We start from the raw sequence: 15536 nt of genomic DNA, 5'->3' as shown, positions 1-15536 counted from the left end.
TGATGTGGTCTGCTTCGAATGACAGCCAAGGCCCCGCACAGTGGCTCACTCTTTCCGGGGTTCAAACAGCAAGTCTAGTGAGCTACCGGAGAGTCAAGGACCACCGATGAAAAGTTGGTAGTATATCTGTGCAACGTTCGGATTAACTGCAGGTGCACTGCCTTTCAAGGGAACGTCCAGTGCGGCACGGCACCGGGGAGGATTTCAGTGAACTATTACAACGGCTAACTGTATACAGCTAAATAGTTAGCCACGGCCGCAGACAGGTAGTGTTAACTAAAGTTTTGATCATCGACATTCCCTTGTGGTGTTGAGTTTCATATCTAGCGAAATAGCGAGACAACTTTAACAATTCAGAGTGCTTTTAGTGAAGTTTTCCGTTAGTTCGTGATCTGCGTTATATGCCGTTTAGCTACGTTAACATTAGCTTACAACACGTCAACGGCTCTGATACATTCACGTTAACTCAAATTAGTGGTCAGCCTTGGGCTAACTGACTGGGAGGTGAAGCCACAGAAAGGATTGTTGAATGCCTGCTTTCCGAACACAGTCTATCGGCTAATCGCTAATCGTTCAACGCAACAATTGTCTTATAACACTGTGTCCAGCATTAAAATGTATTTTCTACCACTTTTGGGCAACCTCGTCAGTCACGTGACTGTGCTGCAACAGGTAATTCACCGAACCTTGCTAAACGTCAGAGCCAGTTCCGGTGTGTCATGGTACTCAGAGAAAAACCGGAAAACGCGATTGTGACAGCAGCGGTAATTTTCAACAAATAGTAGCATCCACGTTGTTTCCTTTGTAATGTCACGAAAGTGCCTAACTCAGTAACCGCGAGGTAAATAAATGGGTCATACTTCCCTGCAGAGAGCTGAAAACCTGGAAATTCACACCTAAACAATGCCTTGCCAGCAGTTAGCTCACATCTATTTATGTATATCCAAGGCAAAAATTGCTGTAGTGTGTTAATACCTATGAATGATATACACACATACACAGACTGGGGCCTTGGTAGTAGTGACCTGTTGTATTGAGCTACAGTGGTCCACTATAAGCAGTCAGCCAGCTTGGTAGGACCTATTCATAACCTCTTATCTGTCTGTTTTCAGGTATGTCTGAAGTTAGTCTTGAGGCTGAATCGGGGAGGATCTCAGCTGAGGACCCTCAGATGGATTGTGAGGAGGCTGACAAAGCAGAGGAGAGTTTGAGTGAGGATGTCAAACAAGAGAGGGCAGACAATAGTAGGGAAAGAGATTGTACAGATGAGGTGCTGTACGACATTGATATTGACAGTGCTGAAGAAAATGCAGCAGACAGTGACGAGGATGTTCAGAGGGAGGATGAGGGCACTCAGAGTGAGAGTGTGGTGATGTGCAGGGATGGTGTTGCTGCACAGATATCTGGCAGTGTAGAAAGAGGGGGACACGAGACAAATCATCATGTTGATTCAGCTGAAACACCAGAAGAAAGTGGAGATTCTCACACAGAAACAAAGGTGATATATACCTTCACTTTGATCAGTCAAACCTATAGCACCAGCCTTCTATCCAACCTTCTAGCACTTCCTTACTGTGCAACTGTTCATGTTGCTGTTTTGATTTTGCTTTGCTGTGGTGGTGGCGGTCTTTTTCCTATCAACTCATGATTGGTTTGAATTTTGTTGTGAAGCTTTGTCTGATATAATCAACGCCACGAACCTGAACCTGAACCTGAGTTACAGCCGTAACGTGATTGTGTTTGTTTCTCCCTTTTGTGTTAGTAATTGAGTGTCAGGTTTCATTCTGCTTTGCTGCAGGTTTTAGAGAAATAGCTGGTATAGCTGTTGCTCTTCGTGCAGTTTGTGACTTTCTTGCTGATTATTAGTGTGTTGCTCTGTGGTGTTCCTAGCGTGGTTGGGGATAATCAAAGCTTTGCTCAGTTTTTCTGCATTGTATTAATGCTGGCTCATTTCAAAGTGATTTATGTTTATTATTATGCAAAATACGCTGACCAACATATTTATTAGGAACACCATACTAATACTGGGTAAGGCCTCCCTTTGCTCTCAAAACAGCCTCAATTCTTCGTGGCATCGATTCCACAAGATGTTGGAAACATTGGAGCTTTTGAGATTCTAGTCCTGGTTGATTGTATCACATCACGCCTGCAGATTTGTCAGCTGCACATTCATGCTGCCAATCTCCCGTTCTACCACGTCCCAAACTTTTTCTACTGGATTCAAATCTGGTGACTGGGGAGGCCACTGAAGTACAATGGACTCATAGTCATCTTCATGAAACCAGTTTGAGACGACTTTGCTTTGTGACATGTAGCATTATCCTGCTGGAAGTAGCCAGTAGAGGATGCTAAATTGCGGCCTTAAATGGAGGGACATGGACAGCAACAGTACTCAGATAGGCTGTGCATTCAAACCATGATTGATCGGTATTAAGGGGCCCAAAGTGTGCCAAGAAAACAATCCCTGCACCATTAGACCACCACCAGCAGCCTAGACTATTGGGTCCATGGATTCATGCTGTTGATGCCAAATTCTGACCCTACCATCTGTGTGCCTCAGTAGAAATTGAGCTTCATCAGACCAAATATGTTTTTCCAGTCTTCAACTGTCCAGTTTTTGTGAGCCTGTGGCCACTGCAGCCTCAGATTTCTTTTCTTGGCAGACAGGAGTGGAACCCGACATGGTCCTCTACTGTTGTAGCCCATCCACCTCAAGGCTGGACATGTTGTGCGTTCTGAGATTCTTTTCGGCTCACCACGGTTGTAAAGAGGAGTTACTGTAGCCTCTCTGTCAGCTCCAACCAGTCTGGCCATTCTCCTCTTACCTCTCTCATAAACAAGGCGTTTCGGTCCGTAGAACTACTTCTCACTGGATGTTTTTTTTTGTTTTTCGCACCATTCTGAGTAAACTCTAGAGACTGCTGTGCGTCAAAATCGCTGGAGATCAGCAGTCGCAGAAATTCTCAAACCAGCCCGTCTGGCACCAACAATTATGCCACGGTCAAAGTCACTGAGATCGCATTTTTTCCCCATTCTGATGTTTGATGTGAACATTAACCGAGGCTCCTGACCTGTATCAGTAGGATTTTATGCATCGCACTGCTTCCACGTGATTGGCTGATTGGGTAATTTCATGAATAAGACGGTGTACAGGTGTTCCTAATAAAGTGCTCAGTGAGTGTATATATGTATTATTATGACATATTTGAGATTTTGTTGGTTATAGTATTCATGATTCCTGCTCTTAGTAAATATACACTCCTACTGCCATTTGGGCCCTCTTTTGTTGGACACTGACTTTGTGTGTTTGTAAATGAAAGTGTACATGATGTATATAATACCATTTCCTTGTAACGTTTCCCTGTTTGTAAATTGGGTGTACATACAAATCTTGAATTCTATATGCCGTCAGTCCAAATGGCTGGGTAAGTTAGATGGATTTGGACTCCTGACTGCACATTCTTAGGCAGCCCCACATTTCTTGTGTTGCTGGAATGTGTGACTACTCAGGCTTTGGGCTCAATGCCAGTATTGCATGACAGAGAATCTTTTTTTTTTTCTCCCTTGTAAACCTTCTTCATTTAGTAACCCTAAATGTAGCACAGTTGTAATCCAGAAATATCAGGTCTTTCTTTAAGACAAATTTTCCCATTAAGCAACATGGTTTTGTCATGTTCTTCCGTAGTTTGAGAGGCAAGACATGATTCTTTCCTCTGTGGCTGATGCTGCTAATTACACACTTAGCTCATTATTTTTATCCTTCCCTTCCACGTCAGGTTAGCTTGTATCCAGGATACTGAACTGTAGGGAATGGCAAACCACGACATGCCATACCGTGCCCCTTCATATGCTTGATTATTTCACATACCACTTAACTACTATCCCCGCTCCACAAGGCTCACTATTCGAAAGCCGTCCAGCAGAATTTGTGCAGATGGTGGGTGGGACCATTTTGGCTCTGAGATTTCTGATCATCTGTGGATCCATGGTTGAATTAGTTTTGATATACAAGAAGACTCTTAAATCCAGGTCCAGATAGTTGTGGTACAGCTGCAGCTAAATAGATAAAAGCAAAACAGTGCTCGTCAGAAAATTTGGTTACAAACTGTCTTTATTTACACTTTAAAAAAAAAAAAAAATGCATGTAATCAGAGATTTCCCTCTGCCAGACAGCCTATTTAAACTTGGTGCCAGAGAGGACTATCAGGCAGGAGTCTGTCTTATCTGCAGGAGGTGGTTAAACAAGCCTAGTAGTGCATGTCTGTGCTGCCTGCCTGCATGTGGGGATCATATGGCCTTTAACTATTTATGTTTCTGTCTTACACTCATGAAAACATGACATTTTTTATAGTGCTTGACTTTGGTCTTTTCTTTTTTAATATACTGTATTGTGGTTGCACATATCAGAAATCTCTGGTTATCTATTCTGTCTGGAATGAAAAATATTTTGACTCCCAGGCAGGCAAAGATCCCAACACACACAGCCTCTTTACATCCAGCCTTCCTCTCTAAGTACAGTTTTAACCCTTTCCTAATTAATTTGCAAATTATTTAATAATGTTATTATCAATTATTTAACCCGTTTTACTAATATTTTAAGTAAATCTTCAGGTAAACTTGTTTTTAAGAAGCTATCAGGTTATTAATACTGTATTGAGATATTAATATACTGTATGTATCTTTTTTAATATATGTTTTCTATCAGTTGGACTGGTTACATTTTCTTTTGACGTTGGGACAGCCTATTATTTTGGGGTTACATACTACTTTGTTTTGAAAGAAAAATCCTCACATTTCTAATTTTGATTTTGTGTTTGTGTCAGTGTATTTACCCAGGTTTGTGCGGTTTAAGTGTACCAGGATTATTTTATCCATTCATAGTCTTTACTAGAATCAGATATTTTTACCCAGTACTGCAAGGAGTTGCACCTTGTGTCCTTTAAAGACATAATTTACTAAATGAAGTAAGTAAACATTATAGCTTTAACATATTAGAGTATCTGTTATTTATATAAACCCAAGATTTAAACTCCCTTTTTTAGCTCACACAGTGAAACCAGCCATTCAGTTTAGTCTAGACCCAGATCTTGTTACCTGGTGATCTGGTAGCTATTTGCATTATTTACACACTGGTCGAAGTCCATAGGTGAAGGAACTTGTTCAAAGATGCACATTGAGATTTATTGATAAATAAATAAATAAAAACAAAAAAACAATTCAGTCGTATCCCCTGTGCCAGGTGTGTCATTAATCAACATTAACCAACTTTCGATGGTTAGGCCTTATATTTCTCGCATGTAGAGCATTATAGCAGTTAGGTAATTGCCCTAATTCCCAAGTCCACAGAGATTTGTCCAAAAAAATGTGATAAAACTAGCACAACCTGCTACAACGAGCAGACAGTATATTATAGCCTAAACAAAACAATGTGGCCTCAAGCTGTTGTCTCCACCCTGTGGCTTGCTAGGAGCCAACATGAAAATGTGCAGCTAAGCAAGCCACTATGTCACTGTGTCATTTTAATCCACAGGGACCACCTTGTATGTTTTCATAAAGATTTATAACAAGTCTATTCATATGATTGTTTATTATTTTTAAGGTTAAGGAGCGTTTGTCCCACATGTGCTCCTGTAGCACAATATTTTCCAAATTCGACCACAAATTGGGTAAACTATGACACAAAGGCTTTAATGCGGTCTGAAATAATTGATGTCAATGTAGAACATCAAACCCTGCATTTGCTAGGATACACTGACATGAATATGGCAATAAGAAACCAGATTTAATCTGTACAAACCATTGCTATCGAGAACAGCAGATGTTAGCGATAACTGGTTGATTCCCCTTTTTTGCATAGCTTCATGGGTGGGGCAATATGCACTGAACATTTATGGCACACTTATTATAATATAATGTGTGTAAAATACTCCACCAAACCAGCGATTAATGTATGTAAAGGGTGCGAATGGTGACATGCTCTTGCTTACATATCTGAACCTGCTGAATTTAAAAATTAAAAAGCATTGTACACTAGAGGAGTGTTGAAGGAACTTCATATCCAGGGTAAAGCTGTAATGCTGCAACGCAACTGACTTAAGGCTCACTAGCCTCCCCATCCTGTCCTGCAAATGAATGAAAGGAACAGTCGAAAGAGGATGGGTCGGCCAGAACATTAGCACACTTTTGCAGTCATTTGCTTGGATTGGGCAATGTGGATACCAGTGCCATAATCTTTTCTAATTTATATACTGTAATCACAGTATTTTTCAGGTATTGTAATGTTAAATAATCAAACTGTTTTTTGTTTCACACCCTTAAACCATATTGAAATGTTAAGTGTGAGGTAAAACTGTCATATCTTCAAATGATGTTTCTGTTTTGTACCTTGTTAGGATTTAGTATTCAGGATATTGATTGTTATCAATTTTACAGTAGAAGTTAAAATTGTGTATCTTGTTAACATACTGTCATGTCATCACTATGATTCCACTGAATAACTCTTAACCAGTATTGAATCCTGGCCCAGGTCCATAGTTTCCACTATGGTAGTGTCCACCAGATGGCAGTCCACAGCAATTGTGTCCCACGAGTGGATCCCAAGTCCTCTTCTCTTAAAGGTGATCTCTAACATGCGGTTGTTAGGGGAAGCTTGAGCAATAACCTGCTTCATCTCAACTTCCTCATTACAGGATAGCACAATGGCTGAGGAGTCCCATAGAACCTCAGCCGCTGAGATTCCCGTCACCAGCAACGGAGAACTGGATCAGAACCCTGAGACAGTATTCCAGAGGGTAAGATTGTATTTAGAGACTTTTGAGAAACAGTGCAAACAAATTTGCAAAATTGGTGTCTTTGGCAATGTATGCAAAATAGTGCGGCTGCAACTAACAAGTATTTTCATTATCAGTTGCCCATTATTATGTGAGAAAACAGTGAAAATGTCTTTTATGATTTCCCTCAACATAAGGAGATGAATTCAGATTGCTTCTTTTACGTGCACCAACAGTTCAAATTCAATGCAATTCAGTTCAATTCAATTCATTTATATAGCGCCAAATCATAACAGAGGGTATCTCAGGGCACTTTTCATATAGAGCAGGTCTAGACTTTACTATTTATAGGTATATTTACAGAGACCCAACATTCCCCTATGAGCAAGCCCTTGGCGACAGCGGCAAGGAAAAACTCCCTTTTAACAGGTATAAACCTTGAACAGAACCCGGCTCAGATATTCAGTTCACTATCATATATGGGGTAGAAAAGTGTAAAATCTTCAGAATCTAGAAGGTGGAACCAGGAATTTTTGGCATTTATGCTTGAAAAATAAATTAAACCATTAATTGATTGTTATAATAGTTGCAGATTAATTTGTTGCAATTGATTTAATAAACAAATTGTTACAAATCTACAAAACAAGTTTCATTCCGTGTACTCAGTGAAAGTGAGATCATTGCACCGTGAAGTCCTTTCGATGGAGACCTTAGGGTGCCCTCTCTTTCTCATCAATCTGACTATGAGGTGGCAGAGCTTCCAGATGGCCGGCTGTTTACTCCTAATAGCTCACAGTCACACTGACAATCTGTGGCAGTGAAGACACAGCTGCACAAGCATGTATGCGGCTTGAAAAGGCTTAATCTTGATAAAATGGGTTCAGAAAGGAATTTATATATTGCCCAAGGGACTTAACTGTATATTGCCTTGGTTTCTGTCTTACATTGATTTTTTTTTTTTTTTTTTTTTTTTTGTGTGTGTCACCGTGTACCAAGATGCTCCAGTTCACTAGTTTAGGTTTGCAATGAGTTAACTTTACTCTGATCATTAGAGTAACATACATGTTATAAAATATTGCTTCTGTACAATCAGCCATTTTTACCAATCCACAATTTATAACAATATAATAGCAGCACCCACACAACAGTAACAATTATTACTCAAGACTAAATTAAATTTAGTCTGTTTTCTCTGAGTAATCACTCAAAGTTACCAGACAGCAGAAAGCAGGTGTGTGAAGAGCATGTTTGTTATTTTTACCCAAGTTCACTTCAGGAATGCTAAACTAAGGTTAGTGATGTTTTAACCCAAGATAGAAGTTGATCTCAATTACTCTTTGTGTGTTTTTGTCCCTTTTTTGTGGATGGATCACTTTTACACAAGTGAACTAAAGTAGTAAGGTAGAGAGATCTGAGTGCCTGTTGAATCTTTGGTGGACCACCAACCTCCAACACAAACACAGAAAGTACACCAAACCTTTTACATACCGTTGCTGCCTGTCTTCAAGGAACCACTAAACCTGATAATCCCTGTTTGAATTTTTCTATAGGACTCTTACCCCAGTGGCCCTGGCGGCCTAAACCTCTCAGAGTCCTGCGTCACCCCTAGCAACTTTGCTTCAACAACAGAGGGCATCATTGAATCAGGACCATACAAAGGTGAACACTCCACTCCCCATTTTTACTATTATTATCTGAGATTTGTGTATGTCTCACAGAGTTTTGTGATTCAGCAGCTCATCAGAAACTTATCAGGCCTTGTCAGCTTGTTACATTATCTTACTGCTTTGGAGCATTCTGTGTTTGCAAACCATTTTCCTCTCAATATAATTCCAGGAGCTCCACTTTTGGTTTTTAATCTCAGTGAAATTTGAAAGGCAGACATTTGAATTTGTAAAGGTGGAGATCCAATTGAATTTAATGAGTTTCCTCTGATCTCCAGGTTATGACCCTCCTTTCCTTTTAATCAGAACGCCCTTGTTACAAATGCAAATAAAAGTCTTCCCATAGAGCAGCAAGCTGTTGTAGCCCGTTTACCACAATGTTGCCATGGCTATTTTCTGGGTTATTTACACTGGATAAGGTAGGCTTTTGTTCATTAAAACATTCATCCTGCAACATGGGGACAGCCACCGCAATTTTAAAAAACGCACAGGAAATCAACATCAATGAGAAATTCCCCTTTACACTTGTGTAGGTAGGGGGTTGACCTACTAATGAATCATAACTCTGAATATCTCCCAGGGTCAGCAAGCCTGCCCACGTCTCCCGTGGCACCTGTAGTTCCCAGCTCGGCTGTTGCTAGCCGCCTGGCACGCTCTTCCAGCGATAGTCAGGCTGAGAAAGGTACCCACAGCGATGGAGAATGAACCAGATGATACTGAATCATCATCATTTGCACATTAAATTAACCAATCTACCGTACCTTTCTTGGTTTTCACCAGTTTCTTACCCTCTCCTTGTTCCCACAGGCTGTGCTCCTTTAAGAATCAAACCTTTCTTCTCCTTCCGTGTTATTGGCTCTCCAAACTTTGCCTTTGCAGAAGTCTGGGCTAGCTGAAGTATTTTTCTGCTTTGCAGTGGCTAATTATAGGTGTTTATATACTCCTTAGAGTCATTTTCCTAAGATCTAGAGCCCAAGATTTCTAGATCTGAAGCATTTGCTTGGCTTGGAAAGAAAACTGCTTTCTTATTTAATCTCAGTGGGTTTGTCCTGCTTGCAACCTTTGTCCGCGCAGAAGTTTGCACCCATAGTCTTGCTCTGTGGAGCCCCGAAACTGGCAAAATGTAGTAAAAGGTGAGACGAGAAATATATATGAATAAATAATATTCTTGGTTAACTAATTAAGTGTAAAAAGAAATATCAATTTTATAATTTGCTTTCAATCAGTTGGTGACAATAAAGTCAAAAATCTTTTAATTTATTTATTTAAGTTTACCACCATCAGTTGCTAACACAAAACAAAACTTAGCTGAAATCACACTGGTTGCTTAACACAGTGAGCATCAGCCCTTTCAGCTAAAATTAGCTACGTCGCTAAAATTAACATTACTGATAAAGCTACAGTGCACATAATGTTAATCATTTATATGTTGCATACTACTGTAGCATCTCTGTATAACTCTTGCAATAGCTGAAGCGTTTAAGCTTTAGCTTTACAACACGTACAATTTAGACAAGCATATACTAACAAAGTTAGCTAGCTAAGGCTTATTAGAAGCTTTTAGTTGCGCTTGTTTGATGTTATGAGAAAAAAGACATTAGAGTCCATAACTAATTTCAAATGTGGTCCACCTTAATGAAGACCAGGGACACTTAGCTTAGGTAGCTAACTTTCTTAGCATTAGCCTGTCACCTAAAAGTATAAAAAGTCTTTTCTTTATGCACTACGTGTTAATTATTTTATAATATTGATTTATTGATGTAGTCAGGTATATTTTGACCTTTCAGATAAACCCTCGACTACCTTTTGTCAGTTTCAGTGCTCCATGGCTTTCAGTATTTCCCCTCTGCGCCCAAAACACAATGAAGCACTATTCATCACTTTTACTGTGATTGTTAGCACCTTCAATGTACCACCTTCAGTGGTACATCATGACTAATTATATTTTCATTTTGATCTGAATAATCATAGATGTCATCAGCATCCTCTAATGCCTTTTTAATACAGCATCTGATATGTGTTGGAGTTTCAGTGTCTGCAAGACAATCTAATTACACTGTTTGATATAACACTTGAAATGTACCTCCCTGATTTTCACCACAGCTTTTTAGCCTGCAAATCCAATAACTTAATCACCCACTAAGTGAATGACTTTTAATTGTCCAGGTGCAATGAAAGCACAGCCAAAGAGTGGAGCAGTGGTCCTTTCAGATGACTTAAAGAACCCAGCCATGGAAAAACTGGACCTAGTGAGAAAGTGGAGCATCAACGCATATAAAGTAATCCTCTCTGTCCTTGATTTATTTTTATGTCCCTCCTTTATTCTGTTACACCTCTCAACCTCAGCCTTACTCTTTATCTTCTCTCAGTTAATTAGGATGTTGGCAGAAAAAGTAAACTATACCACGAACTGACAACCACAATAACTGCTATCTTTTCTTGCTTTAGACTTTGTAGTTTGGTTCCACTCTGTACCTTTGATGTCTTCTTCACAGTCCATTTCCTCATTTTCTCTTGACTTAAGTACAAACTCCCAACAGTCACCCATTGTATTTTCAAATGCAGTTAGCCCTTATCAGTATGTGTGTTAATACGTCTTCTTTCCTCTGCAGTGTACCAGGCAGATCCTGTCAGAGAAGCTGGGTCGGGGCTCGAGGACCGTGGACCTGGAGCTGGAGGCTCAAATTGAAGTCCTGCGTGACAATAAAAGAAAGTACCAGAATGTGATAAAGCTGGCTCAGACACTGGCCGGTCAGCTGTCACAAGTGATGCAGACGCAGAGGCAGCTGGGCGATGTCTTCGCCGACCTCAGCCTCAAGTCACCAGAACTCCATGTGAGTCCATATATTTTGATACACAGAAATCAATCAGATTAGGTAGAACACAACAACAGTCTCGTTATCATCTTGTTAGCCATCTGCTGGACAGTTTTCCTATAAACTAGTCTGATCCCATAGATTACAATTTATTGTTGCTGTTCATTGTTATTGTTTGTTTAGATTTTATTGAAGCATAACATGACTGTGTGCACTCTAAACTAGGAAGCTGATGACTTAAAGGCAAGAAAGACTAAGGCAAACAGTTTAGGTCCTCTCTCACTTCCACTGAGTCTTTTAATTGTGTTACAGGATTTATATATATTGCTAGATGTTCCGAATGCCAAGTGCATTTTACTGTTTGAGTGAATATATATACTGTAGAGTTATATCAAATAAATAAATGTACTATATGTTGCACTGTAGATTTGTTGTTTGAATTTTTATTTTATCATGTTGTAACTGGACACTTATTTTTCAGAATAACTTAACATGTAGGTCGGATCAGTCTGCGGTAGTACTGGCCTCCCCACAGATTAAACATGCCTCTTTCATTGAGGGTGATACTGACAAAACTGCCTCATAAAGTTTTAATAACCACTAATACTCCTGTACTTGTGCTTAATTGTTTTCTTCAGGAGGAGTTTGGTTACAATGCTGACACCCAAAAGCTTTTGTCCAAAAATGGAGAGACACTGCTGGGTGCCATCAACTTCTTCATCTCCAGTGTGAACACGCTTGTGGACCAAACAATCGAAGACACCATGATTAATATTAAACAGTATGAAATAGCCAGGTAATGCGTACAAATATATTTGTTCTGCCTGTGAACCAGCTATCACCTTTTATAAAGCTGTTGTGGTGAATAGGTTTCCAAACAGTTGCTTTCAACAGTAACATTCATTAATGAAATGATGAACTCAAGTAAGTCCAATATTCACTCTCCTTTTTAGCTCTGTATTTTGGTCGCCACCAGAGAAATGTCTGGCTCTAAGCTGCTAAATTCTCCACTGTTTTTACCAGTTAGTTGATAACTGTATCTGTCTGCCATGTGGTGCCTGACAGATGGTGTGCAGTGGGGTTATTAGAACTTTTTTGCTGAAAACAGCTGCCTGCATCTCAAAATCATGCCCATGAGAGCCGTGAGACTGAACCAAAACATTAAAATTCCAAAGCAATGAGCTGAAAGACGCTAAAATGCTCATTAACTGAGGGAAACTGCAGAGCCAGGTGATAATTTACTATGAGCAACATTTTCACACAACACAAAGTCATCTGATATTGATAAGAACAGCTTTAAAGAATCAACACAATGTCAAAATGTGTCCTTTTGTTGATTTCAATATAGCTTGTGGACTTAAGCTGGGGTGCAGGGGTTACTCTTGTAATTGGCTCATTTTGGGTAACCTTGCACTTAGTAACGTACTGGGTGTATAACAACACTCCTCTTCACTGTATGTGTCCTTACACATTGTGATGCATACCCACACATAATATATTTCTGATGGTGTTTAAATAATGTCACATCCTTAGGGTTGAGTATGATGCATACCGCACAGATTTGGAGGAGCTGAATCTGGGGCCACGTGATGCCACCACCATGCCCAAGATCGAGCAGTCCCAGCAGCAGTTCCAGATCCACCGTGAGAAGTACGAGAGGATGCGAAACGATGTTTCTGTCAAGCTGAAGTTCCTTGAAGAAAACAAGGTCAGCTAGAGGATAGCTCTGCTCTACATACCTGCGCCAACATATCAGCATTTAGTCCAATGTGCTCATCATCTCTTTTTTGCTTTTCCTGTTCCTGGTCCCAAACAGGTGAAGGTCTTGCATAACCAACTCATCCTGTTCCACAATGCCATAGCTGCATACTATGCTGGAAACCAACAGCAGCTGGAACAGACACTCAAGCAGTTCCACATCAAGTTGAAAATGCCAGGTGGGGACAGTCCATCTTGGCTGGAAGAGCACTAATCACTCCTTTCAAAGCCCTAGTGGCTCAGATTGGGGTTTTGACAGGAAATGTCAAATTCTACAAAAAACTACAGGAAACCCTCTATTCCCTTCAATTCTACAGGCACTGCCTTCTGAAATCTCTGAATTGTCAATCTTTTAACTAAATACACAAAAGGAAAAAGAAACCCACAATCCGTCTTACTCTTGAGCTTAAATAATTCTTTTCATCTTTGCAGTTAGTTCAAATCATAGGGAAATGCACTTTTATACTGTTGAACAGGAGTTGCTGCAGTTAACACATTTGGAAACTGTAAATGGCCTTTTGTATTCCAGCATATGAATGTTGTATCCCAGCACGTTGGACATGCTGGCTCTGTAAGGGCAGCTACGGGATGAAAACGGCTGCCATTTTATTCATATTATTTACATTACACTCATCAGATAACTACGATAAGGATGAATGCTGTATGAAAGTCTAATCGGGAAGATTCTTTTTCAACATATTTCAAGATTAGACTTGACACCTAATGTGATAAATGGGGCAAAAATTTCATTCGGATTTCTGGCTCATGCAAAAATGCAAATAGATCACTTTTACCAGCAAACTCTGATTAAAGTGGTACATTGACATTTTGGGAAATATTCTTATTTGCTTTCTTGTGTAGAATTAAATGAGAAGATCAACACCACTCTCGTATCTGTAATTTCAGTATAAGACTATAGCTAGCAGCTGGTTTGTCTAGCTTAGCATGAACACTGGAAATAGGAGGGACACAGCTAGCCTGGCTCTGTACAGATACTCCCTGTCAACACCTATAAACCTCACTAATACAAAAACCAAAGTGTAAAAATATCAAGTGGTGGTTTTATAGGGGTTGTGTACCTTAGGACAAAGCCAGGCAAGCTATTTCCCCGTTTCCAGTATTTATACTAAGCTAACCGTCTGCTGGCTCTAGCTTCATATAAAACAGACAGACATGAGAGTATAGAGTGTTGTATGGATGTTTTCATATAACTCTAAGCAAGGGGAAAAAAAAGAGGAGTATTTCCCAAATTTTCAAACTGTTCCCTTTGAAACAGAGATTTAAAAGTAATATTGATGGCTATTCACAACAAATGCCTCGTTATGATATGATAATGTTGTGATGATGCTACTTTTTAATCAATATTATCCAATGTTTTTTTTAGCATTTCCCTATCTTTTTGACATTCATAGAATATGAATGAATGGTTGTGTTGATTCTCTTAAATTTCAGAGAAAATTAAGGACCAGCCTTTGTGACTAAATGTGCCTTGGTTTCATAAATTTGTTCCTCACTTGGCACTCTCACTACCAGTTTTCGGGACCAAATCTTGATGGAAGAGAATGGACCGAACACATGCACAAACACACACTCCAAGAATACCCATTGCAAAACAAAATGTTAGCTTTGTTTAAAAAAAGAAAAAATAAATGAAAGAAAAAGCTCCATTAACTTCAGAAAGTCTAAATCTATTTGAGGACATGCTGTTCTCAAAGGTATTTATACATATTGCACATGCACATTTATGCATTTGAGACTAATTACAAAAACTTGTAAGAACTGTATGATATGTAAGGTGTAAACCAAAATACAATTAACTTGAGAAACTTTTTGTCTTTTGTAAATTTAAAAGACCAGCATACTTTACCTGAGCTGCTAACGGTTTCCTTCATTGGGCTATATAAAAGTATATTTTCAAAGGGGACTTCTGTACTCTGGTACTTACAGCCAACTGTCATGTCTTCACTCTGTTGATTTTATACTTTTCCTATAGCTCACTGTGGCAGTTTGAGAGGGTGAATCTTGTACAACAATCTACTGTTTCCCTGAAATAGGTGGATATATATTTGTAATTTTTTCTCTATTTTAACTTGAGTATGTAGTCTATGACCAATCCAGCCATTTGGCTGTTTTTTTTTTTTTCCCCTGAAGACCTACAGAATGATGTGCTAGTACTAGTATGTACTAGTGGATCTTTATGTTTGTAATAATGAAACATTATCAAATGTTGAGTTAAAAAGGATTCAGAATGTTGCGTAAACTCTTTGGAAAAATAAAAGTTCTTTTCTTTAAGTGTCTCCAGAGGTTTTTTGTTGCTGTTGTTGTTCAGGTCTTATAGTAGTAGCTGAAATCTAAAGTTGCACCCAGGGGCCAACAAAGAAATGTGAAGCAAGCCTTAAATCCTTATTGTACATTTGGCTTGTTGTTGACAATGGGCTACAGCAGAGATGGATGCAGACAGTATCTCAGATGGTGCAAGAAAAGCTTATTACATGCCCAATGAGTGTTTATAATTATATGGAGAACAT

The 15536-nt window shown here is 39.4% G+C and overlaps 1 protein-coding gene across 3 annotated transcripts; it reads left to right on the top strand.

The window, feature by feature from the left end:
• The first annotated feature begins 11 nt into the window (after positions 1–11).
• arfip1 (ADP-ribosylation factor interacting protein 1 (arfaptin 1)) lies at positions 12–15260 on the top strand. Of its 3 annotated transcripts, XM_040147424.1 has the most exons (10): positions 12–266; positions 1113–1498; positions 6690–6791; positions 8321–8429; positions 9015–9116; positions 10601–10713; positions 11047–11268; positions 11889–12046; positions 12784–12958; positions 13067–15260. In XM_040147424.1, exons 2-10 carry the CDS (start codon positions 1115–1117, stop codon positions 13220–13222), a joined length of 1521 nt encoding a protein of 506 aa, XP_040003358.1. In that variant the 5' UTR covers positions 12–266; positions 1113–1114; the 3' UTR covers positions 13223–15260. The 3 variants fall into 3 exon arrangements, with proteins under 3 accessions (XP_040003358.1, XP_040003360.1, XP_040003359.1); XM_040147426.1 differs by lacking the exon at positions 1113–1498 and having other exon boundaries at positions 14–266; XM_040147425.1 differs by lacking the exon at positions 9015–9116 and having other exon boundaries at positions 16–266.
• The last annotated feature ends 276 nt before the right edge of the window (positions 15261–15536 follow it).

This window comes from Xiphias gladius, chromosome 15 (genome assembly GCF_016859285.1).
Source record: "Xiphias gladius isolate SHS-SW01 ecotype Sanya breed wild chromosome 15, ASM1685928v1, whole genome shotgun sequence".
Taxonomy (NCBI): domain Eukaryota; kingdom Metazoa; phylum Chordata; class Actinopteri; order Istiophoriformes; family Xiphiidae; genus Xiphias; species Xiphias gladius.
Note: the sequence above shows the minus strand (reverse complement) of the source record. Positions and strands in the feature narration are given on the sequence as shown.

Coding starts and splice junctions, on each gene's coding strand:
- arfip1 (XM_040147424.1), top strand. CDS start 1,115: ATGTCTGAAGTTAGTCTTGAGGCTGAATCGGGGAGGATCTCAGCTGAG. Junction 8,430..9,014: donor TGAATCAGGACCATACAAAG/GTGAACACTCCA, acceptor AATATCTCCCAG/GGTCAGCAAGCCTGCCCACG. Junction 11,269..11,888: donor TCAAGTCACCAGAACTCCAT/GTGAGTCCATAT, acceptor TGTTTTCTTCAG/GAGGAGTTTGGTTACAATGC.